At 50.4% G+C, this 24498-nt stretch overlaps 1 protein-coding gene across 1 annotated transcript in view; it reads left to right on the forward strand.

Moving 5' to 3' along the window:
* The window catches only part of ESRRB (estrogen related receptor beta), a 173384-nt gene that overhangs the window by 109914 nt on the left and 38972 nt on the right, over positions 1–24498 (forward strand). The window contains exon 2 of the mRNA XM_030319636.1: positions 6579–6988. Within this exon, the coding sequence (XP_030175496.1) occupies positions 6579–6988 (410 nt within the window). The remainder of the gene's footprint in view (positions 1–6578; positions 6989–24498) is intronic.

The following is a 24498-nucleotide window of genomic DNA, read 5'->3' on the forward strand; positions in this document are numbered from 1 at the left end:
CCTATGGCACTCAAACCTGATGCCCCTAAAGTCACAACTGGGCTGCTGAAACAAGCCAACCTGAAAATGCAGACTTCTGGGCCCCCCTTGCAGAGATGCATGTACAAATTATGACTGTGGTCAGGTCAGGCCCAGGCAGCCACCTGTTCAGCAAGCACCTCAGTTGACTCTGGTGAAGATTGAACTGGAATTTGGGAAAAGCGGACATTTTTTACCTTTTATATCTTCAGTCTGTGCATCTTGATCTGTTCTTTACCATCAGCATTGAACGTAGAGTCACCATGCAATTCATTGCCCACTTTGGGGAGTAAAGCGGGGGCGATGGGTACTTAGCAGGTAGGATCAGGATCGCCCAAGGCAAACTGCAAAGTGTGGATCCCATAATTTTTAAAAACCTTAAGTTCGGGGCACCTGGGTGGCGCAGTCGGTTAAGCATCCGACTTCAGCCAGGTCACGATCTCGCGGTCCGGGAGTTCGAGCCCCGCGTCAGGCTCTGGGCTGATGGCTCAGAGCCTGGAGCCTGTTTCCGATTCTGTGTCTCCCTCTCTCTCTGCCCCTCCCCCGTTCATGCTCTGTCTCTCTCTGTCCCAAAAATAAATAAACGTTGAAAAAAAAAAAATTTAAAAAAAAAACAAAAAAACCTTAAGTTCCTTCCATTCTTTTTTTAAAAAAATTAAATATATTTATTTAAATTCAAGTTAGTTAACATATAGTATAGTAATGGTTTCAGGAGTAGAACCTAGTGATTCATCTCTTACATCTAATACCCAGTGCTCATCCCAACAAGTGCCCTCCCTAATGCCCACCAGTCATTTAGCTAATCCCCCCCACCTCCCGTCCAGCAACCCCCTGTTTGTTCTCTGTGTTTAAGAGTCTCTTATGGTTTGCCTCCCTCTGTTTTTACCTTATTTTTCCTTCCCTTCACCTATGTTCGTCTGTTGTGTTTCTTAAATTCCATGTATCAGTGACGTCATATGATTTTTGTCTTTCTCTGATTGACTTATGTCGCTTAGCATAATACACTCTAGTGTTGTCGCAAATGGCAGGATTTCATTCTTTTTGATTGCTGAGTAGTATCCCATTGAATATATACACCACATCTTCTTTATCCATTCATCCATCGATGGACATTTGGGCTCTTTCCATACTTTGGCTATGTCGATAGTGCTACTAAAAACATTGGGGTGCGCGCGCCCCTTTGAAACAGCACACCTGTATCCCTTGGATAAATGCCTAGTAGTGTAATTGCTGGATCTTGGGGTAGTTCTATTTTTAATTTTTTGAGGAATCTCCATGCTGTTTTCCAGAGTGGCTGCACCAGTTTGCATTCTCATCGGCAGTGCAGAAGGGTTCATTCCCCTTTCTTCGCATCCTCACCAACATTTGTTTTTTCCTGAGTTAATTTTAGCCATTCTGATGGGTGTGAGGTGATCTCCCATTGTGGTTTTGATTTGTATTTCCCTGATGATCAGTGATGTTGAGCATCTTGTCATGTGTCCGTTAGCCATCTGGATGTCTTCTTTGGAAAAGTGTCTGTTCATATCTTCTGCCCATTTCTCCATTGGATTATTTGTTTTTTGGGTATTGAGTTTGATAAGTTCTTTATAGATTTTGGATACTAACCCTTTATCTGATAATGTCATTTGCAAATATCTTCTCCCATACAAAGGTTTCCTTTTAGTTTTGTTGGTTGTGTTCTTAACACATGCCCCTCCTCATCAAAGAAAACCAACAATTACCCACAATAACAACAAAACATTCTTTATCTGCCCCCATGATCCCAAGTTCAAGAGAATGGTGCTGCCTGAAGGTCTGAAGGTGTGCCAGGAGGCACCCCACTCTCACATCCTTTTCTACCCTTTGCAGCCAAACTTCTGGAAAGAATTGTTGCATTCACGACCTCCTCCAGCCACGGTACAGTGGTCTCCATCCCCACTGAGCCTTGACACTCCCTGGCGACATCACCTGCCTCCTCCTGACTGCTCGCTGCAGTGGACGCTTGCCCATTCTGATCTCCGCTGACCTTGTAGCCACACATGACCTGCTGCCACCCCTCCTCATTGCATTTCCAACACACACACTCTTTTTAAAGCATGCTTTAAAGAGCAGTTTATTTGTTTTAAATGTTTATTTTTGAGAAAGGGGGAGGGGGAGGGGAACGAGGCAGAGAGGGAGCTCTGTGCTGACAGCAGAGAGCCTGATATGGGGCTCAAACTCACAAACCATGAGATCATGGCCTGAGCTGAAGTAGGATGCACTTAACCAACTGAGCCATCCAGGCGCCCCTAAAAAGCGTTTTAAAGGATGCCTTTTATAGGGGCTCCAGGGTAGCTCAGTTGGTTGAACGTCTTGACTTTGGCTCAGGTCATGATCTCACGGTTCAAGGGTTCAAGCCCCGCATTGGGCTTTGTGCTGGCAGCTCGGAGCCTGGAGCCTGCTTCAGATTCTTTGTCTCCCTTTATCTCTGCCCCTCCCTTGCTTGCACTCTTACACTCTCTCTCTCTCTCTCTCTCTCTCTCAAAAAATAAATAAACATTAAAAAAAAATGCTTTTTATATTCTTTAGCTCCTCTGGCTGGTTCTTCTCCCCCCACCTCCTGGGCTTCTTTCTTTCCCATCCTTTAAATTTTGCTTTGGAATGCATGAACGATGTGCCGGAGGTCAGGAGAGTTGGACACAAGGTTTTTGTGGAGGGTCTGGCCTCTCCAGCAAATTTTGTCCCTTGCCTGGTGCATCGAGGACCCGGTAGCCTAGAAGGGTTCTGTGCCCCCAGAGAGTTCTCGACTGTCACACTGCAGGTCAAGAAATGGCCGTGAGGAAGGTTCTGGGCTTTGGAGCTCTTCTCTGCAGGTTTTGAGGGCTTTAAGCTTGAGGCTCTTGCTGGAGGCAGGTCCTTCAGAGGCCTGGTTTGACGGGAGGCAGAGCACCACAGAAGAAAGAGCTTGCATCTGTAGTCAGACAGGGCCGGTTCAGGTCCAAGCTTCTCCTGTCCCTCAGGTGACCTGGGACAAGCTTCAAGCTCCAGCTTTTCTCTTCTGTAAAGTGGGGATGATAATGTCTGGCAGACAGGCTGTGAGGACTAAAAGGCTGTGGTAGAAAAGGAGGCATCCAGAGTGTGACCGCCCTTGGTGGATGGCCACTAAACTGGTCTAGGCCAGCCTCTGGGGCAGAGGACAGACCCGGCAACTCCTAAGCTTGAAAAAACAGAAAAGTTTGGAAGGAATCTTCCACACAGAAAAGAAGCTGTGCCCCCCCTGGAGGGGGTGTTCATTCAGTCCGCAAATATGAATGAATGAACAAGTGAATGAATGAAGACTGGTGGGGCCAGCGGCGGGAGCCGGGGGGGAAGGACGCCCCTGTGAGGGTAGTACCCCCTGGCTCTTTCTGGTGCTCTGCACACTTGTGTTTGTTTAGTCTGCTCTTCCTGAGACAGAATGAGCTTTTTTTTTAAGATTTTTTTTTAACGTTTATTCATTTTTTTGGTGGAAAGAGACAGAGCGTGAGTGGAGGCGGGCAGAGAGAGAGGGAGACACAGAATCCCAAGCAGCTCCAGGCTCTGAGCTGTCAGCAGACAGCCCAATGCGGGGCTCAAACACACGGACTGTGAGATCATGACCTGAGCCAAAGTCGGCCGCTTAACCAACTGAGCCACCCAGGCACCCTGAGAACAAAGTTCTTGAGATTGTGGGCTGTGTGTGTCGTGACCTTTCCTGTCCTCTGGCCAGCACTTGGCACACAGCAGGTGGCTGGAATAGGTGTGGCCTCTCCCTAGATAAGACATCCTGGGCAGGGTGGGGATGGGGTGCCAAAATCCTGGTCGTGGGAAAGAGAAGAGGAATGAAGTCCTCGGACCCTGCCCCTGTCCAAACACACACAACTGGGATGCGGGCAGTAAAGTAGTGGCTGGACTTCTGTGCCGCTCAGAGGCCAGGGTCAAGTTTGCTTCCTTCAGCCCTGGAGTCTCCGAGGATGAGATGATAAAAGGCCTACTTTTAGAGAGAGACCAAATGAGGTGGATGACGTCGGCGTTGTGACGTGGTGTTAGGCTTCTGTTGACCTGGTGATACCTCGGGTAACTGACACTGCAGATAAGGGGGTAGGGGGACTACTGCTGTTGCTGTAATTACCATTAATGTCAAGTGTATCTCCCAAAACCTCTGGAGTTCTTTTGAGTTTCAGGGAGGGGTGGGGGGGGAGGGCTGGAGTCTGGGAGCCATCTCCTCGGCAGGATTCGTCACTGTGGGCCTGGGGTGTTCCTGTGACCCGCAGAGCCTAAAGCAGTGGGCAGGAGAGAATTACAGGTGGAAGGACCCCTGGTCAGCTTTCCCTGCCTGCCCTGTGCAGAGACGCTGTGGGGAGGTAACCCAAAGGTGCCTACCGGGGCAGATTTTCTGCTTGGATTGTGCCTTGCCAGGCTGATGGCGTTTCCTGTGGACATACCAGGGACCTGCTGGTGGATGGAGGGGAGGCAGGTGGTCATATGGAACCCAGGACGATCACAGCGCACCAGCCAGAGCTATAAAAGGACCCAGAGGAGACCCTCAACTAGGGCACCCTCTGCCGGTCTAAGGGAAACACGGTGCTTGTGGGAGGGCGTCTCAGGGGACTTGGGAACGTTACATTCGGAACAGAAGAGACCTGAGAGCCTCTATCTTTAGACGCTGCATTCCAGTAGATAAACTTGAGAGTAGTAACCTCACATGGATCTTTTATCTTTCTATCTGCAGCTCCCGGTTTCTGATTAGAACCACCTGTGGGGCAATGAGTTCCCTGTCCCTGCAGATGTTCAAATGTAGATGGATGGGACAACCCCTCGGGAGGTGTACTATGAAATCATTAGTGACACCGGGGACGGCGGCCCCTCCCATCGTGAGATTGCATTTGGTGGTGTGGGGGTGAGCTTTGTGGGTGCTGCAAAGCAGCCCTTTCCCTGGTGGTGACCAGTCCTTTCCTCAAAGGGCCGTTCAGGAAACAGGGGCTCCCTCTGGGCATTATTAGAGCTGGACCATGGCTGCTACCCAGCGGACCCTCCGGTACTGAGACCCCTCCATCTTTCTGCTAATGCGGCCATACCACTGATCATTCAGCCCTTTTCCTTCTCCAAGATCTTTCTCTCTTTCCTTTCACCTGCTCCACGGGCATAAGCCTTGGCCAGCTCCTTGCCTCCACACAGCCAGGCCAGGTCAAGGACAGGTGGACCCAGCATGGTTCTGGGAGAAGGGACTTTCATTTTAGGTAACCTTTAGGACCCTTCACAGTGACCTTGTCATGTTGGTAATGCTCCCTTGCCTCTGTGGGTGAGGTAGGAACGCTCAGAGCTTGAAGTTTAGGGTGAAGAAACTGCTGGGGATGCGAGGACCTAAGGCTGGAAGGGGCCCCCTCATGTCACTTCCTGGAGACACAGTCTCTGGGGCCGGGTGGGGCTGGGAAGCCAGCCTGCTGAAGGGTTAGGGACGGGGAGGGGGAGGGGGCCTGGAGCCACCTTCCAGATGTGCCCCGGGCCAGAGGCAAACCCCAGAGAGCAGCTTTTGCCACCAGCCCTGCCTCTTGCCCTGGCCAGGTGCCTTGGTGGTGTGTCTGGTCCCAGTCTCAGTGATGGCGGCATGTTGGGGAAGCACCAAGCTTGGACTTACCCAATGCCTCGGTGGAGCTGGGTGAAAGGGGTTATCAGGTCACAGTATTGAGGGGGTCTGGGCCAGGGCCTAGCACGCTCAGACTTCCAGCCACGGCCACCACGTACTTTTGTTGTGCAGGAAGATTGGCCAGCTATTTTGTCTGTCACCCTTATGCCAGCAATTTGCAGAGAAGCTGGGGTGCCTAATCTAAAGTTTATCGATCAGATGTAGTTTTTTATTTTTTTTTAATTTTTATTAAAAAAAATTTTTTTTTTTAATTTATTTTTGAGACAGAGAGAGACAGAGCATGAACGGGGAAGGGGCAGAGAGAGCGGGAGACACAGAATCCGAAGCAGGCTCCAGGCTCCGAGCTGTCAGCACAGAGCCCGACATGGGGCTCGAACTCACAGACTGCAAGATCATGACCTGAGCTGAAGTCGGACGCTCAACCGACTAAGCCACCCAGGCACCCCAACAGACGTAGTTTTTTAAAGGACGCCTGGGTGGTTCAGTGGGTTGAATGTCAGACTCTTGATTGTGGCTCAGGCCATGATCTCAGCGGTCAGGGGATCAAGCCCCGCGTTAGGCTGCACCCTGGGTGTGAAGCCTGCTTGGGATTCTGTCTCCCTCTCCTTCTGCCTCATTTGTGCTCTCTCTCTCTCAAAAAAATTAATAATAATAATAATAATAAATAAAATAAAGTAAAATAAAATAAAACCCTAGTTTTCTCTTTGAGGACTCAGAAGGTTCTGGGGGGTAATGCCAGAAACTTGCTCTGGGCTGTGCAGTGTCCTGACCAGTTGACCTTCTGGGCCAGCATTTTATCTCACCAACGCCTTAGCGTTGAGCCCCTCCCAGCCGCCCCGCCCACTCGGTGCCCGGAGCCCAGAGCTAATTCCTGGGTCCGGCGTCACACCCACCGCACCCTCCGCCGAGCTGACTTGTCCGTGCTCTGTGTCCGCAGGCTGCTGAACAGAATGTCCGCGGACGACCGGCACCTGGGCTCCAGCTGCGGCTCCTTCATCAAGACAGAGCCGTCCAGCCCGTCCTCGGGCATCGACGCCCTCAGCCACCACAGCCCCAGCGGCTCGTCCGACGCCAGCGGGGGCTTCGGCCTGGCCCTGGGCGCCCACGCCAACGGTCTGGACTCGCCGCCCATGTTCGCAGGCGCCGGGCTGGGCGGCACCCCGTGCCGCAAGAGCTACGAGGACTGTGCCAGCGGCCTCATGGAGGACTCGGCCATCAAGTGCGAGTACATGCTCAACGCCATCCCCAAGCGCCTGTGCCTCGTGTGCGGGGACATTGCCTCCGGCTACCACTACGGCGTGGCCTCCTGCGAGGCCTGCAAGGCCTTCTTCAAGAGGACCATCCAAGGTGCGTGAAGGCAGGGCAGGGGCTGGGTGGGCGCGGGCAGGGGCGCCCTTGCCTGCAGGTGCAGCGGGGAAACCCGGTGATTCCCGTCAGCTGCCGGGTCGGTCCCCGCGTGGCTACAGCAGGGGTTTGTTAGAGCCCCTTTCCTGCCTCTCAGGGTTTCTCATTCGGGATTCCCCAGGAGACTGTAACTCCAGCACTGTCTTGACACGCAGGTACTCCCCTGTGGTGCCCCAGAAAACCCCGGGAAACCCCACACAAATGCACTGTGCATGGGCCTCTCACTGGTGTGGGGAACACGGTCAAGAGCGTGTCCCTAACGAGCTGCTTTTTGGGGGAGAAAATCTGTTATTTTACCCTGCAGTTCCAGACTCCTTGCTATAGAAAGAGTTGTTGTTTTGATCTTTTAAGGGCACAAATGAAACACAAATATTTTCTCAATTGGGAAAGAGCCAGGCCATCAGAGCAAGGGAAACCCACTCACCCTGTCTGATCGCCGCATGGCCTGTCTTCAAGGGCTGTTGCAGTGCGCCTGTGTGGCAGCTGAATCGTGTTCTGATGGCCACAAGCGAGGGTGGCAGCCTCTTTCAGAGGGTATGTGAGTGATTGATTCCTATGAAGGTGTGCAAGAGCCTTGGTGGGTAGCCTCTGGAAAGTCACCCTGAGTTAAATGGGGGATGATGATGAGAACACTCTCCCAGAGCTGTTATCAAGTTCATGGCACAGGGTCCAGCCAGAGGAATGAACCTGGCACATGGTAGCCAAGGGTGTTACTGCAGGAGGCCATGGGCAGAGCACTTGGGCCATTCGTTTCGTCAGGAGTCCACTGAGCACCCACTAAGCACCAGCCATTGCTGTAGGTGCTGTTGATTGTGGATGGACAAACAGCCCCCCTCGTGCATGGAACTGAAGTGGGGTGATGCCATTCCACTGGGACAGAAACTGCAGCCAGACTGGACCAAACCCAGGGACACCTGTCCCGTCCCTTGGCCCTGCCTGGCTGTCCTCAGGGTGTCTTCCCTCCCCCCCTTTCCCATTTCATTTTTGGAAGAGTCAGGTTGAGCTTTCCTGGGATGACTCTCCGTGTCTTCGTTCAACAAATATTTGTTTAAATTTCTTGTGACTATTTATTCATTAAATTAGTTGAGGGCCTTAAGATTGGCCGTGTTTCCAGTTCTCCCTGTTAGTTGAGACGTTGTGGTGTAGTGGTTGTCCAGCAGGTTCCTGGATCAGACAGCACCATCCGTTACGGCTAGATGCCCCTGGGCATGCTGCCTCGGTTTCCCTCTGGGTTCATGTCCTTCTCGGTAAGGTGCGATGCTCTCATTCCTTCTTCACATAGAGATGTTAAAAGAAGAGTGAGTTGGTATGTACAAAGCACTTATAATATTTCCTGGTGCTTTGTAAGTGCTAAATAAATGCTTGCAGGTATGATTTTCACTTTTACCATATTACTTACGACGGTATTATTACTAAGACACACACACTTTGTTTTATCGTACATGGTAGGCTTTTGTAATTACATAGATGTAAGTAAAACGGTATATTTTGATTTAGGATTTAAATTATTTTGGCTATCTTAGTTACAGATAATAGTTATTTTTTTAAGTGAACCCTTAAAAAAAAAGGTAAAAATTCAACCAGTACCAAAGAGTGAAGCAGTTAAAATTACATTTTCCTAGAACCCCAGACTCGGGTTCTTTACACCTTCCTGAGAAGGAGCCATGATACGCACTGCTTTTAGCGAGTGTTTACGGATTGTGTTCACATCAGGCACTGTGCTAGACTCTAGCACGGTGCGCGCACACATTTCAGTCCCTGCCAGCTTCACACTCCTGAGTCTGGGAGGACACCCTGGAATCTTGGAATTTGAAAAGCACTGTGTGATTAATTGTGAGTCTCCGGCCTCAGCCAGGGTTGAAAACCTCCAGTCTGAGAGCCAGTCTGTATCATTGGATATCTGACCAATAAACATGACATGTTTCCACCAATTTAAGTCACTGAGACGGCAACTGTTTTCTTCCCAGATCAGGAAATGGTCTCGGTAAGATTTTTTAGATTCTTTGAGGTCAGCTTTTGAAAAATTGCTTTTTAGGAGACAATCCTGTTTTCTTCACTCCATGTGGTTCTTCACTGAGGGTTCTGGAGGGTTCTGGATCAGATTTTCTGAAAGTAGAGGCTGGGGCAGACTCAGAAACCCTGCTCTCCCTCCGCAGAGGCCCGGGCGCTGAGAGTGCCCTCAGCACTTCAAAAGCCCACTTGAAGGATTTGTAAACAGTCTTAATTATTTGCTCCACAAAGAGGATAATGATCTTTTCCTAGAAGTCAGAGGACAAAGAGCAGCATTTCGTGCATTCAGAGCTCAGCTGCTCTTGTCTCTTTGTCACAAGTTCTGGTTCTCCTTTAGAACCGGGAAGAGGTTTCTGTTTAGAACCCGGAAAAGTACACTGTAAAGCTGATGGTTTGCTCTAGTCATTTCATTAAGTCTTTGGTTTTGTTCTAACGTGGATTTTGACTTTGTTGTTTCTGGACATAATGGTTGTAGAAAATGTGGAAACATAGTTAAAGAATAAAGAGGAAGACCAATAATTGGACAGCCTCACAAAGACCAGCGGGTACCGTGTGAGTGTTCTGAGAGAGGTACTGGTGGGGGGCAGGAGAGAAAGACCATAGCACCTGCCCTCCAGACCCTGGCGTCTAAAGCTTAGAGCTGAGTGAGTTTGCAGGCCTAGCCTAAGGCTCCAAATCAGGGTGCAGTCCCCTAAGCGTCTGCGCATCCTGGGTGGCTCAGTCGGTTAAGTGTCTGACTTCAGCTGAGGTCATGATCTCACAGTTTGTGAGTGAGAACCCCACGTCAGGCTCCTGGCCGACAGCGCAGAGCCTGGTTGGGATTCTTTCTCTCTTCCTCTCTTTCTGCCCCTCCCCCACTCTCTCTCTAAATAAACCTGAAAAAAAAAAAATAAAGAGGATATTCAGGCCATGTTTTAAAAGCCTGATAACTTGGACTGAGGGCCTCTCATCACAGAACGATCCGATCCATTCACTAATTGATATAAATGCTTGGACAAAGCTCTAAAGTCATGCTAGCTCATATTCTGTCTCCTTAGATCCCTTCAGTCTCTCAATTCCATGCTTACATCAATATGGAAAGAAGTTTATAGAAACAAGGATGTCATGGTAGACTTGAGGAAAAAACCCTCAGACAGCTGTTCTTTTTTTTTAAGATTTTATTTTTAACCTTTACACTCAGAGTGGGGCTCGAACCCACAACCCCAAGATCAAGAGTCGCACACTCCACCGACTGAGCCAGCCAGGGACCCCCAGCCATTTCTTTTCTATAAACATTTATTGAGTACGCTCTGCGTGCTTGGCTGTGCTAGGTGGGAGCACTGTGGGGCTGGGGGAAGGGTCCGGGAGAGGTGGGCTGAGAATAGCCTACAGGCTGAAGCCTGCTTTTGTCAATCAAGTTGGATTAGGACACTGCCACACCTATTCGTTCACGTAGAACCTGGCTGCTTTGGTGCTCCAACAGCAGGATGCCACAAAGCCTAAAACATTTCCTGTCTGGCCCTTTACAGAAAAAATGTGTGCTCTCCTGCACTACAGCATTGAACAAGGTAGGTACAGTCCCTCTGTCCTTCTGGGGCTTAGGATCAAACCCCTAGTAGTGCACGTTCAGTGTTTAGTGCAACTTTGCCTGCCCGATTCTGTGTGAAAGGGAGTTTGTCGTCCATGCTGGAGATGGTGAGGACACCAAGAACAGATGAGCTTAGACGCAAAAAAGGCACCTTCCCGAAGGGACCCAGTGGCTCCACAGCTAAGGAGATAATCCTCAACCTGACCGAATTTACTAGCATATCTAAGGGGGAAAAAAAATGTGCTCATCAAAGAGGATTGATCAGCCCCCTACCCACCCCCCCCCCCAGGCGTGGAAAAAGGAGGCAGACTTTGACAAAGGCACCACTCCTACCAAAAGGGAGTCAGCCTGGGGACAGACTGATGTCATTAAACATTCAGTTGATGTGATTAACATCTTTCTGATTATGATCTAGTCACCCCCCCTCCCCGCCCCCCCAGGTCTTCTGCTTAGAGTGATCTTGTAGGTTAGGCACATCAGTTTCCCTTTGTACTTGAATGTGTATCCCTGGGCTTATATGTCAGGTTTTGGAATTTGGCCAATGTGAGTCTGGCCCTGAGAGATGGAGCTCCTTTCTGGACTATGATACTGACCTCACAGTAATGAAAACCTTTGTAATGAGTACCAAACTGATGAAGTGGCCTTTTAGGGAGCCACCTGGGGGACTTTTCCAAGACATATCCCCAAACCTTGACCCTGTCACCCTGCCTCCTGTTCCATTGGGAAACTGGAAGCCCTCGATGGGAATGTCCTCAGTTGTTGCCAGCCGAACTACCCACTGCCCCTTGCAAGGGATGGTCTCCTGCCCCAGGCTCTGGGTGAATCCATCCCCGCCCCACTTCTGGAGACCCTCCTACCCACTATCTCCTCTCTTTTACCCTCTCACTTCCTAGCCTCCTCCCTTCTGCATTGAAATACTTGTGGTATCTGCAATCTAAGACAAAGAAAACAAAACGATACCCACACCCTCTCAACTTCCAGCTTCCAGCCCCCCTTTCCCTTTCTCTTCTCAGTTCATGACCCGCTTTACTGCCCTGTATCTGTATCTGCTCCTGCCTGGGCTTGTGATGAATGAGTCCCAGTTCAGCCTCCCCGTTGCGCTCCAGAGCCTTCAGCACCTACAAAACATTTCCACTTGGATGTTCTGGAAGCACCCAAACGCAACAAGTCCTACCTGCCCTTAGACGTCTCTCCTTGTGTCCCAGTTGTCGGTTCCCTGGTGTGCAGGCCAGAAGTGGGTCTTAACCCGGAACTCGACTTCCTGCCCCCCATCCCAGACCAACGTCCCCACAGTCGTGTCCAGTTCCATCTCCTTCCTTCATGTCCGTTGGCCTAATGCGTCTCTCTGTTCGCCTTGCTCTGTTCCGGGCCACCACCGACCACTGTGGCTTCTAGTCTGGTCTCCTGGCTGCCAGGATCGCCCCTTCCCAGTCTGTTTTCTTCTGTGCTGCCTGGGAGACCTTTCTGAACCAATGTCTGAACGTGTCCGTCTCCTGTCTTGCTTATGGGTAAGCCATGGCTCCAGAGCGTGATTGAGGATGTCCTCGGGGATTGCCCCACATTGTCCTGGTAACTTTATCCCCTGCCATGCTCCCTAGTGGGCTGCGGGTCCGCCTGACTGCTCTGTTTTCCAGTTCCCAGACCTCGTCACACACCATCACTTTCTAGACTTTGTATACATTCTTCTCCTTACTCTGCCTCCCCGAACCTCCAGGCCCTACTTTTGTCCTTAGGTCTCCAGATAGCTGGCGTTTCCTCTGGGGAAGCCTTTTTCCACTTCCGAGCCCTCTCATCTGACATAGATAGTGCCCCTCCTGGGTGCTCCTGGATACCTTCTGCCAGCACATCGACAACAGTTACCATACTGCATGGTTCTTGCTATGATCTGACTGGGTCCCCAAGGAGACGCTAAGTTCCTAGGGAACAGGGGTTACGTTTTCTTTGATTTTCACCAAACCCCATGTTCTCCCACAGTGCCTGGTGGAAGTTCTCCGTGTGTCCACATGGAAGGTGGTCCCCCCAAAGCGATCCCCCGTATTCCCCACAAGGACAAACTAGTTTGGCCAGTTTGCCTATGGAAACTTGCAGGGACCTAGATAAAATAGTCAAATGTCTACTTAAAACAATGTGTTAATTTTAGTTATACTTGTATACTTCAAATCACATTATGTAAGGGGCGCCTGGGTGGCGCAGTCGGTTAAGCGTCCGACTTCAGCCAGGTCACGATCTCGCAGTCCGTGAGTTCGAGCCCCGCGTCAGGCTCTGGGCTGATGGCTCAGAGCCTGGAGCCTGTTTCCAATTCTGTGTCTCCCTCTCTCTCTGCCCCTCCCCCGTTCATGCTCTGTCTCTCTCTGTCCCAAAAATAAATAAATGTTGAAAAAAAAAATTAAAAAAAAAAAAAAAAAAAATCACATTATGTAAAAATACCGTAATTTTTGAAAAACTTTTTTCTACTCACGTTTTGCTTTTTTAAATATTTTATTATTTTTTTTAATGTTCATTTTTTATTTTTGAGAGAGACAGCATGAGCAGGGGAGAGGCAGAGAGACAAGGCGATACAGAATCTGAAGCAGGCTCCAGGCTCTGACGTGTCAGCACAGAGCCCGACACAGCTTGAACTCACAGACAGCGAGATCATGACCTAAGCCTAAGTCGGACGCTTAACTGACTGAGCCACCCAGGCACCCCTCTGTTCACATTTTGTGAAGCGAAGTTATCAAACTTGTCACACAGACCTTTGACTAAACTGTCTTTGCCTTTTCTAGGGCCACTTCCTGAGTCATTCAACAGTGTTTCAGAGCACCCTGTCTTTACTCCTGTCTTAGTTACTTAAAACTTTAGGAGTATGTGTGTGCTTCTAAAAATGTCATTTTGGAGCTGTAAGTATAGTTGCTAGACCATCAGAGCAGTTCTTTTCTATTTGTGTCGATGTATAAGCACGATTTCCACAGTGTATGAGGTACTCGACTGCTTTTGACACTCAACATGTGAGGTCAGATTCCCGGGAATAACTAAATTTGTGTGAAGTCTCTTTACCCCCTTGTTACTGATTCAGTTGAATGATGAGCATTGATTGAGGTCTTGGAGCAGTTGGTCGATATAAGGTGGTGGACATAGCACCTCTGTTCTGAGATGTCACAAAGTCTCAGATATTAAGTGACTTCTTTTCTAAAGGACAGTGTTTGGGGGACACGCCTGCCTTACGCTTGAGCTTATGAAGCCGTTAACTCAGTTCTTTGTTGAATATTGGTTGAGTCGCAACCACCGTATTGGGAGCTGGGTTGAGAGTGGATCAAGGGCCCCTACCCCGTGGGGTTGCTGTCTGGGGGAAGACAGACAGAAAACACGATAGTGGGTAAAGATGCATCATGACAGACTTGAGGCAGGTGCTGTGAAAGAGAAGAGCCAATGATGAGACGAGAGGGGTCTAATTTAGACAGAAGATCGGGAAGGCCATGCTGAGAAGATGACTTCTAAGATAAGGCAAAGCATGTGGAAGAATCCTGGGGCCAGCGCTCCAGGTGGAGGAAACAGCTGATGTGCTTAAGGACCAGAAAGAGAGCCAGTGTGGCTGGTGAGAGTGAGGGAGACAGGGAAGGAGATGGGGCTGGGGAGGGGAGGCTGGCCAAGTCCCGGGTCTGGGTGGTGGGGGGAGGCTTGGTGCATGCTGTACTTGGATTTTCTTCTGGGAGTGGAAGCCACTGATGAATAAGTGAACGCACATTGCTGAGGGGAGGGTAAAGCCACCCTGTAGCCCTCCCTACGCCCCCAGGGCATGAGGCCAACTTAGCAGGTCACCAGGAGGCCCCTGGAGCAGCTCCTGGGTCTGTGACTTCAGATGAGAGCAAGTAAGAAAGAAGGCCTGGCAGGCGCTGCTTCTGTTTGTTCACCAGGGGCCCAGATGCAGACTTGGAAGGAAACTCCCCAAGGAAGGGGCAGGGAGATGATTGATGGGTTATCCTGCCTTGGACCACCTCCAGGCCTTTTGTCCTGGAGAATGAGGCTGGGGATCCCACGGGACACGAGGCAAGGGGGCTGCAGAGACAGAGCTAGGAGTGAGTGGGGGTCGGGACCAGGTCGCTATTCCAGCCCGGCTACTGACCAGCCGGCTGACCTTGGGCAGGGACTTGTGTCGTCTGGTCTCAGTTTCCTCATCTGTACGAAAAGAGTCAATGAAACCTGCAAACAGTTTGCTGTCTGCAGGGCACTGGGGGAAATGAGAGAAAGACCACATCACAGCCAGAGTGCAAGTCAGGTGAGACAGAGCCTGGGGGTGGGTGGGTGGGTGGAGGGCATCTCCTACGAATTCCATGCAAACAGGAGGGAAAGGTGAGCATGCCTGGCAGAAAGAACAGGAGTCGGGGGCCCAGAGGAGCAGATGTGCTCTGCTGGGGGGCGGGGCGGGGGGGGGGCTCTGTGGCAGAGGACGGGCTGGTGGGGAAAGCAGCGGGAGGCTGGATGGCACAGGCTTCGGAGGCTTTGTGAAGGAAGAGTATGGAGTAACACCAAGATTCGAGGGTGTGTGACCGGTCTTAGAATCCCAATTTGACAATTTCTTTCTTGGTCTTCTTGGTAAAGTTACATAGTTTCTCTGGGCTTTAATTTCCCAGTCAATGAAATGGGAGTAATGGGGCTGATAAGCAGTTCTGGTGCCGGAACGTCATTGCAGATTGCAGACATCAAATGAGTCATGCACGTGAAGTTTTTAGTTTAGTGCCTGGCATATAACTCTTAAATAGATAATAATTGTTTTTGCTGCTTGTGCTTGGCAACAGGAAGCCAGTGAAGGTTTTTGAGCAGAGAATTAATGAGATCTCATTTTAGCAAGTTAATTCTGGCAAGGTAATTCGGGGAAGATGGTCTGGACGTGGGAGAGTCTAGGGGCAGGCAGTCCGGTTAGGAAGCGGATTCTCATAGCCCATCCATTTGGAGGCATCCAAGCCAGCAGTGGCAGAAGGGTTAAAAGGAGAGGTTGGACTTGAGAAACTTCTGGAAGTGGATTCAGTATAAAATGAACAGTGGCTGGATTGAGACTGCCCCTTAGGTTTCAAATTTAGGCTGCTAGGGGGCTGGCGAGGTTATTTGACGGCAAGGAAACCAAGAAAGAAGAATATTCCTAGTGGGAGAAGGATAGGCCGGGAGCAAGGGGTTGGGACAATGGACAAAGTTTGGGACATGTTGAGTTTGATCAGTTCACAGGTTTTACTCTAGAGAGTTGGAACTCTGGGCCTAGGGCTCCAGAGTGTTAGCTGAGTGGGGTTTGGGGATCTAATGAGATCCTCTAGAGCAGTGGCTCTCAAAGTGTGGTCCCCAGAGGAGAAGCACCTGGGAGCCTGCTGGAAATGCAAATTTCCAGCCCCACCCAGGTTGCTAATCTGAGACTGTGGGGGGTGGGGCAAAGCCATCTGATGCAACATGCCCTCCAGGGGAGTTTTTTCTAGAGAAAGCTTTTCTGAAGGAGAGGGGCCAGGGGTGGGGGTGGGGGTGGGGGCAAGAGGAAGGACCTAGTGAAGGGAAAGGAAGTAAGAGCCTTGGAAGGAGACTGAGAAGTACCATCTTGCGTCGGTTTCAACATGCACTGCTCCCCCCCCCCCCCCCCCCCCGCCCCAACCTCTCTGAATTGGGCTATGTGCTGGTTACTCCATGTGGTTGACCCTGCCCTCACATGCACATCAGAACTTGCAGAAAGGGGCCAGTGACCTGGGAGGTAACCCCCGAGATGATAATGGACATTCTTCAGAAGCACAGCATGGTTGGCTCCCTTATTGGCAGAGAGGACGATTCTGTGGGAAAACACAAAAACAATGACTTTGATCAAGAATCTTTCAGGAGAATTGCACTTGGAGAAGTTTTAGTGACACCTTTGATTTGTTTTTCTTCTATTTTCTCTTCCGTGTATGCACAAGGATGCTGTACGATCATATCTCTAAGTATATCTCAAAGAGATCTTTTCATGCGAACACACACGGAAATGCTAGTGGCAAGGAAGCACAGTTGTAGTTTGATTGGCAGAATTGCTTCCTTTCTTGATGCTACATAGAATAATGATGCACTCTTACCACCAGAAGCACCTTGGCGTCAATGTGGTGAATAGAGAACTGATCCGAGACCTCGTAAGAGTCCCTGCAGAGGGAAGGGAGATGAAATCTTAAGAGCTAGGTGTTCTCTGCATTGGGAAGGACCAGGATAGGGGGCCTGGAACAGGCTGTTGGATTTGACAACTGACGGATCACTGCTGAGTTCTAGGATTCTCTAAGTGGAGGTTTTGCTTTCAATTTATTTGCTTTTTTTTTTTTTTTTTAAGTTTCTTTATTCATTTTGGGAGAGAGAGAGAGAGAGCACACTCGTGCACTGGAGGGGCAGAGAGAGAGAGAGAGAGAAGGAGAGAGAGGATCCCAAGCAGGCTTTGCATCAGCAAGGAGCCTGACGCAGGGCTTGAACCCACAAACCAGAAGATCACAACGTGAGCCGAAATCAAGAGTTGGATGCTCAACCACCTGAGCCACCTGGGCACCCCATCAATTTATTTGCTTTGTACTTGAGATACAAAAGTGAGAGAGACCCAGTAACCTCTATCCCCAGGAAGCACGTAGCTCAGAAGGAGGACAACACACAAAATCCTGATTCTGCAACACCCAGCTGGCTGCTTCAAGTGGAAGGTGGCGGGTGTGACCTATGAGGGCAAACAGGAAGGAGCTTGTGAACCTACCCAGGGCAGAAGGGAAGAGGGTATCATGAGCTGAGGTTCAAGGTTGTGGGAGAATTTACCAGGAAGGGTTTCAGGTGGAGGGAGGTAGGCGAGGGATCGGAGGCCCCAAAGGTATTAGTGGAACCTACCACCTTAGGGCCCAGGTTGAGGAAAATGAGGACAGACAGGTCAGAGTTGGCCAGATCATAACGAGCCTGGTAGGCTTTGCCCTGGAGGTTAGATTTCATTCTTTATGTGATAAGGAGCTGTTGGACAATTTCTTAAACTTAATTCTTAAGGTAACTTTTAGCTTTTTATCAAAGCAATGTGTGCACGCAGTTTAAAAAAGTATGATGGAAATGTAAGTAAGTCTCCTAATGAAAAGTGACAGTCCTTGGCCCTTCACATATATTCTCTTTCCTCCCTTCATGATCCAAAGTTAGCCCTTTAAGAAAAACTTTCTTCTAGCGTTTATCTTCTTAGTTGCTAATGTGATTTTACAGCCATGTTTACTGAGTTGGCAATTTGGGCATTATTTCTTGACTTCCTGTTATGGACAATGAAGAATTTGTTCCAATTATACAACCCATCCAACCACACACATTTCCAATCTTCCCATTGTCAGAATACGGTTACCTCACAATTTTTGGTTAAATGTCTTTGCTTCCTGCTAGTCCTTTCTCCATTTGTCCTTGACTCTTCCCCTGGGTTGGATCCCCTGTTTTCTGGGTTCTGCCTCTTCCTCTTTTTGCTTCCTCCATTTTGGGGGGAGCACGTGCTGGAAAGGCGCAGGGGAGGTAAAATTGTTGATGCCTTGGAAGCAGGGAAATATCCTTACTCATTCCTTCACCTCACCCCCGAGATTTCTATCTTGGCTTGGTATAAAATTCTGGCTTTAAGTGATTCCACCCCACCACCCCCGCCCTCCCCCATGACAGTGTTGCTCCTTTTCTTAGTTTCTGGTGCTGTCGTCAAGAAGTTGGAGTCATTTAGAGACTGTATATAGAGACCTCATACTTCCGCACACGGTTCTGGGTGCTGGGGAAACTTCAGTGAACAAAGCAGATAAATAAATGAAGTCACATGATGAGTGCCAAAGCGAAAAAAAGTGGCGATGCGCACAGGGGTGTGTGTGTGTGTGTGTGTGTGTGTGTGTGTTTCGGACTTTTTCCCCTTATGGTTTCAGATATGGTGGCCGGTCTTATTCTCGATCCTCCGTATTTGACTTGTTTTTTGTTACTCTCCCGGAAAAATTTTAGACTCTTTTCTTTCTTTGCCCTCTCTGGTTGAAATTTTACGACGCAAGCCTCTGTTGTGTGTTGTAGGTCTTTTTATTATTTATTTTTTCATGTTTTTGTTTTGAGATCATTGAAGAGTCACACCCAGTTTTAAGAAATGATGCAGAGAGATCCCGAATACCTTTCACCCAGTTTGCCCTGAAGGTAACATCTTGCGTAACTACAGTACAGTATCACAATCAGCAATTGCCATTGATGGAATCTGCCCACCTTATTCAGATTTTACCGGTTGTACACACTCTGAGTGTGTGTGTGTGTAGTTTATGCAGTTGTATCACTTCATGGACGCCTGTGACCATCCCACAGTCAAGATACAGAAGAGCTTTGGTTTTACCCTTTTATACCATGACCACCGCCCCTGCTCTCCTCTCCCTGACCCCTGGCAGCTACTCATTTGTTCTTCACCTCTGTAATTTTATCCAGATCTTTATTCACTTATTCTGCTGGGCTTTCAGCAGGACTTTTTGTCTGTAAACTCATATTCTTCAGGTCTTAGAAATTTCCACCCTCCACCCCCTCCCTCCCTTCTTCAGTTTCTGCCTTCATGACGACCTCCTGTCCCACCTTTTTCTCTTTTAAAAACTTGTGATGGTTGATGCGGAGCTTCTAGCATCCGTTGTCTAATTCTTACATCTTTTCTAGTCTCTCGTCCATTTCTTGGATTTTTTTGTTCTGTTCTGGAGTAGCAGCTCCTCAGCTCTTCTGAATCTTTTGTGACTTTCATATTTTTCATTTCTAGGAGCTCCATTTTATACATTTTAAACTTTTTATTGCATGCTGTTCTTGTTTCATGAATGCAGTGTGTTTTTTTTTTTTCTTCTCAAGTTGATAGTATGTTGATTATTGCTTTGTGAGGTTTAAAAATGTATTTGTAATCCTCGGCTGTCTGTCTTAAATGCAAATAGGGATAAAGAGGGTAGAAGGAGCATTCCTTCTGTTGATCTTCATCTGCTGGACTTCTTTCTGATGCTGTGCATTCTCCCAGAGAAGAACCCTACAAATTCCTATCTTGGGGTGGGGTGTGGAGTGTGCAGACTGCTAGGATTCAGGGAGTGGGCTTGGGGTGGGCTGGGTGGTCCCACTGTTCAGGCATCCTAGTTTTAGCTTCAGCTTCCCTTCTGCCTGAAGTAGAGTGGGTCCTTGAGTCCAGAACTTAACTTGCTCACAGCCTCCAGAGATGAAGCTGGCTTCTCTTGGGTGGGTTGTGGAGGACTCCTAGATGGCCGCGTGGAATGGTAGCCAAGTCCTCCCAGCAAATTCCCCAGTTTGTGGCCCCAAAGCCCACCACATCTTCTGCCGTATCTCGAGCCTTCGGTGCCTGAGGCTTTCTGAGGCTCTGCAGTACAAATGGCTTGTCATCTAGATACTACACTTGATCTTAGCCCAAAGGCGGAGAAGCGATGGCTTGTCATCTTTGGCTATTCTGGGTTTTACTTTGTCCATTCTCCTGTGGCACTTCCCGCCCCATGCTGCCATTTATCCGGCTGTGGGATGTGTGTGCAGACAGGGGGTGTGCCATGATGGAGTTTTGCACAGAAAGATTATTAACGTCCCTCCAGGGGCAGTGTGGGGGTCAGACTGGAAAGGGAACTAGAGACAGAGGAGGCTAGTGCCTGGAGGTGAGTGTGGGGACTGATGAGCTGTGGCCATAGGGGAAGGAGGGACAAAATGTGAATGAAGTAGGATGAGAAGGACCTTAAAGGAATAAAGGAGAGGGAAGAATCCAGGATGCGCCTCAGTTTCTGATCTAGGTGGGGATGGGGGTAGGGGCGGTTTAGTGATTGTTTTGCTGAGACAAGGAGCACAATGAGAGGAGTCGGCTGGGTAAGGATGGGTTCAGCTGAGGAGGTGTGAGGAACCGTAGGGACTTGCAGGTGGAAATATCCAGCAGGCAGATGGATGAAAGGGTGTGAGCACAGGCCCTGCCTCTTGCTGCTCATCCTTACCAAGTACGTGATAGCCCAGGCCAGTGGCACGAATGAGATCATGGAGCTAGGAGGTAAGGAAGAGGGAAGGGTGGACAGTTGAGGACAGTGGGCCCCACAGAAGGAGATGGCCTGTGTCCCCCAGAAGTGAGATAGATAGGGAAGTGGAGCCAAGTGACTGCTGGCCCAGCCCTTCCACGGCAGTGACCTAAAATGGCGGGCATTCGGGCTCCGATGTTAGCCAGCGGCCTCTGAGACATGCGTCCCCCAGGAGCCCCCTGTCTAAGCTCTGCGGCCCCAGCCCTGAGCCCCTGAGCCCCGGGAGAGGACTGCCCACTCCCTGCAGCTGTTCAGAGACAGCTGATGGTGACGCCCTTGGGGTTTCCTTCCTGGGGCACAGGATCAAAGGAGCTGATGGTGGGGATTTCCCCTCTGCCTCGAGGCCAGAGGTCACGCAGAAGTCCAGGTCAGGCTCTGAGCATTCCTTCCTCCCTTCCGTACCACAAGTGCGGAGGCACCAACTCGGAGGTCGCCAGTCTTAGTGTTCTTAAATGTCAGAATGGGTGGCTGGCCTCACGTCAAAGACGTACCCGGAGTCTTCTGCTGAATTTACCCTGGCAGCACTGCCTGCGTGTACAAATAAGCACCGCAGCCTTGAGTCCTTGCTTGCCCACACATTGACTCTGCTGAGCCCTGTGCGTGCTTTCTGTCCCTGTATCACGCAACTTTGTAAGACGGGCATGTGCTATATGCCCATTTTACAGATGAGGAAGTGGGCCCAGAGAGGTTAGGTGACCTGAAGTAGTGTCTGCCTGTGCCTGTCCTGGGCACACTCCTGTGTTAGAACTCTGAGTTGATGCTAGTCATTGGCTAGGTCCTTGTCCTATGAGGGCCCACCTCCAAACCTGCCATGCTTCAGCTGGTGGTGAGTGTGTGTGTGTGTGTGTGTTCCACAGATGCCCCTCCCTGGCTCCTGAGCTCTCCTAGACTGCCCTCCAGAGACCACAGAAATTCTGATGAATTAATCTCATCACTTTATCAAGGAGGCACTTACAGAAATTACAAGGCAAGGCCAACAGCCTGGCTTTCTGGCGGCCAGCCGCTAGGGCCATAAAACAAATTGAAAGGAACAAAAATAAATAAATAAAATCAGAACTCTCTCTCTTGCACGCGCACGCGCAGGGTCAGGAACACCGTTCTATCCTTGTTGTTAATGCTCAACCCTCTTGTCCTGGGAGAGCACCAGTGCCAAATCGCAGGCATTTCTTGACCCCCCGCTGGAGCGACAGCCCCTCCAAACCCGGGATCGGTCCTCCTTCAAGGGATGACAGGTTGGCTGTGCAGCCGAGACCAGTGAAGGTGAACGGCTAGCAGCATGCAAGTGGCGTCCCGAGGCTGCGTGAGTTGCCTTGCCAGGTGAACGCAGGGCCGCCACGGGCCCTGTGAGCTCACTGCACAGTGGTTCCGAGCAAGACTGGAGCCAGACCATCTGGGTTCAAGTCCTTGCTCTGACTCATCCTGGACTCTGCTCTCATCTATAAGGTGGAGGAAAAGATGTTTACCTCCCAGAGTTGTTGGGAAAATTAAAGGTGCAGTATGTGAAAAGCACACCAATAGCTGCTTCATGGGAAGCACCTGTTAGTGTTGGCTCTCGGCGTGTACTGAGCGCCTCCTGTGTGTGCCGAGCGCCTGGACTCCAGAGGAGCTGGTCTAGGAGTCAGGTGACGGTGAGGAGTAGCACCTGTATCCATGGGACCTGGAGGTGTAGACGGGCCAGGTGAGGTGGTGGAGGGAGCTTACTGGGGTTGCTCTAAGCAGCTGGAACAAAGGCCTGGAAGCCTGTGTTATCACTGAGTTCCAGGAACTGATGATTATGCGGGACAGTGGGGGGGGGGGGGGATATTGAGGCTGGAGAGAGAGGGGTGGGGGTGGGATGGTGGCAGGGACCAAACTCTACAGAGCCTCCTAAGCCAAGATAGACTTGGATGAATTAATTCATATTTGTGTTTTTCTCCTGTTTACTGTGCTTCTGGAAATACTGAAATTATTTGCCAAGAAGCCACACAAGCCAGAGTGACCTAAGAAATGGTTAGGGCTGGATAAGAGGGGAGGGGCTCACAGAATCCTTATCCCTTCCCCTTCCTGCCCTCTCCCACCCTGCTGCACCGAGGGGGACTTTTAGACCCTCCTCCCTGCCCAGCAAGAAATGGGAGGGAGAAAGGTGATAAGGTGATGGCGGCTGGAATTCAGAGAGAGGTGCGTAGAGAGATGGAGATCTATGGTGCCCCAGGCAAGTCATGTCTCCTCCCCAGTACTAAATGAGGCTGAGAATACTCAGCAAGCTCTTGTGAGCCCTCACCTTGTAATCGGGGGCGCTACAATTTTATGACTTCAGAGCCCTTTGTCAGGGGCACAGCTTGGTTCCTGCTGGCTCTCAGAAAATCCAACGGTCAGTATTTTCCATAGGCCACAGGGGGAGGCTGAGGCACAGGGATTCTGAAAGACAGCACCCTCCCAACTTCCTCCAGACCACCTCAGCTGCTGGGGTGGCAACAGGGAGGGGCCTGTCTGGTTTCCCCAAGCTTCTTGTGGAGTGCAGGGGCGGCACAGGGGCTCTGTGGCCTTCAGTAACTCATTTCAGCACCCCCTAGTCTCGTTGCTGGGCCTGTGAAATGGGGCACTGGTGGGCCCACCTCCGAGGGGCCTTGTGAGGAGTGACCACCCGTGTGGATCATGCACAGGAGCAGGTGCGCAGTAAAGGCAGCTGTTGGAACTGCTAATGTGGATGGGGCTGGGGGGAGAGGGGGGATTCGGAGGCCAGGCAGGTCTGGAACTAACCTTTCAAGCTCTGTCTCAGGCCAGGAGTGACCTTTCAGAGGGTGCTCCATGCCGAGCAGTGTCCTTGCCAGGCGAGGTGGGCCCACAAGCACCCCTGCTTCGGAGGAGTGTCCCTGGGCCTGACGAGAGGGTTAGGAGGGCAGCCTTCTCCCTGCTCCCTCAGGTGGGCATCTGATGGGGGTGGGCAAGGGGAGTTTGCACTAGTCCAGAGTCTGTTCTCTGAAAACCGCAGGCTCTGGCAGGCCTCCCAGAGTTGGGACAGGGGCTGAGAAGACCAGATAAAAACAGAACAGCACTGGGTCACTGCTGCATTTTACCTTCCAATTGCCTTTCTCTCCTCTACTCCACTGGACCTCCCTTTCCTTCCCATTGCCTTTCTCTTCACATTTATAGCTACACAACGCCTATTTGTTAAGTAATTATAGGCAGGTAAGAGGACGTGGGAGAGACGCTATGCCCTGTGTTAGAAAGGCAGCCACAGCCTTTCCTGTAAAATGGGGGCAGTGTCAATACCGACCTCGCGTGATTGCCATGAGGATTCTGTCGGTGACTCATTCCACAAGTTTTTCTTGCATGGCTTCTGCATGGCAGGGGCTGATCTCGGTGTATCTGGGAGACTGAGTGGTGAACAGCACAAGCGTTTGCCTTCGAGGGGCTGACAGCCTCCTGGGAGCATGGGTCAGGTTCATGGCAGCCATTATTAGAATGCATTCAAGGGGCGAGACCAGAAAACGGTCACCAATTCCCTCTGTAGTAGGGCCATGGTTATGTAATCGGCTACGTTGAGTAGTGCTTTACTTTTTTTTTTTTTTAAAGTGAGCTCTGTGCCCAACAAGGGGCCTGAACCCAACCACCCTGAGATCAGGGGTCCCGTGCTCTGGCAGCTGAACCAGCCAGGCGCCCCAGTGCTTTAGCATTTTTAATGCCCTTGCTCCTGCTTTCACGTGGGAGATCCTACACACCGCTTTGCAGACGAGGAGACTGAGACTCAGAGGAAAGTGATTTCTCTCAAGGTCAGCAAGCGGTGGCCCGGGTGTGCAGAGAGGGACACGGAACACAGGCCCTGGGCCCGGGGGGGGGGGGGGCAGAGCTTCCAGGAGGCTTTGCCCGTGCTTTGGGGCCCCCGG

The sequence above is a fragment of the Lynx canadensis genome, chromosome B3, assembly GCF_007474595.2.
Source record: "Lynx canadensis isolate LIC74 chromosome B3, mLynCan4.pri.v2, whole genome shotgun sequence".
Classification (NCBI taxonomy): domain Eukaryota; kingdom Metazoa; phylum Chordata; class Mammalia; order Carnivora; family Felidae; genus Lynx; species Lynx canadensis.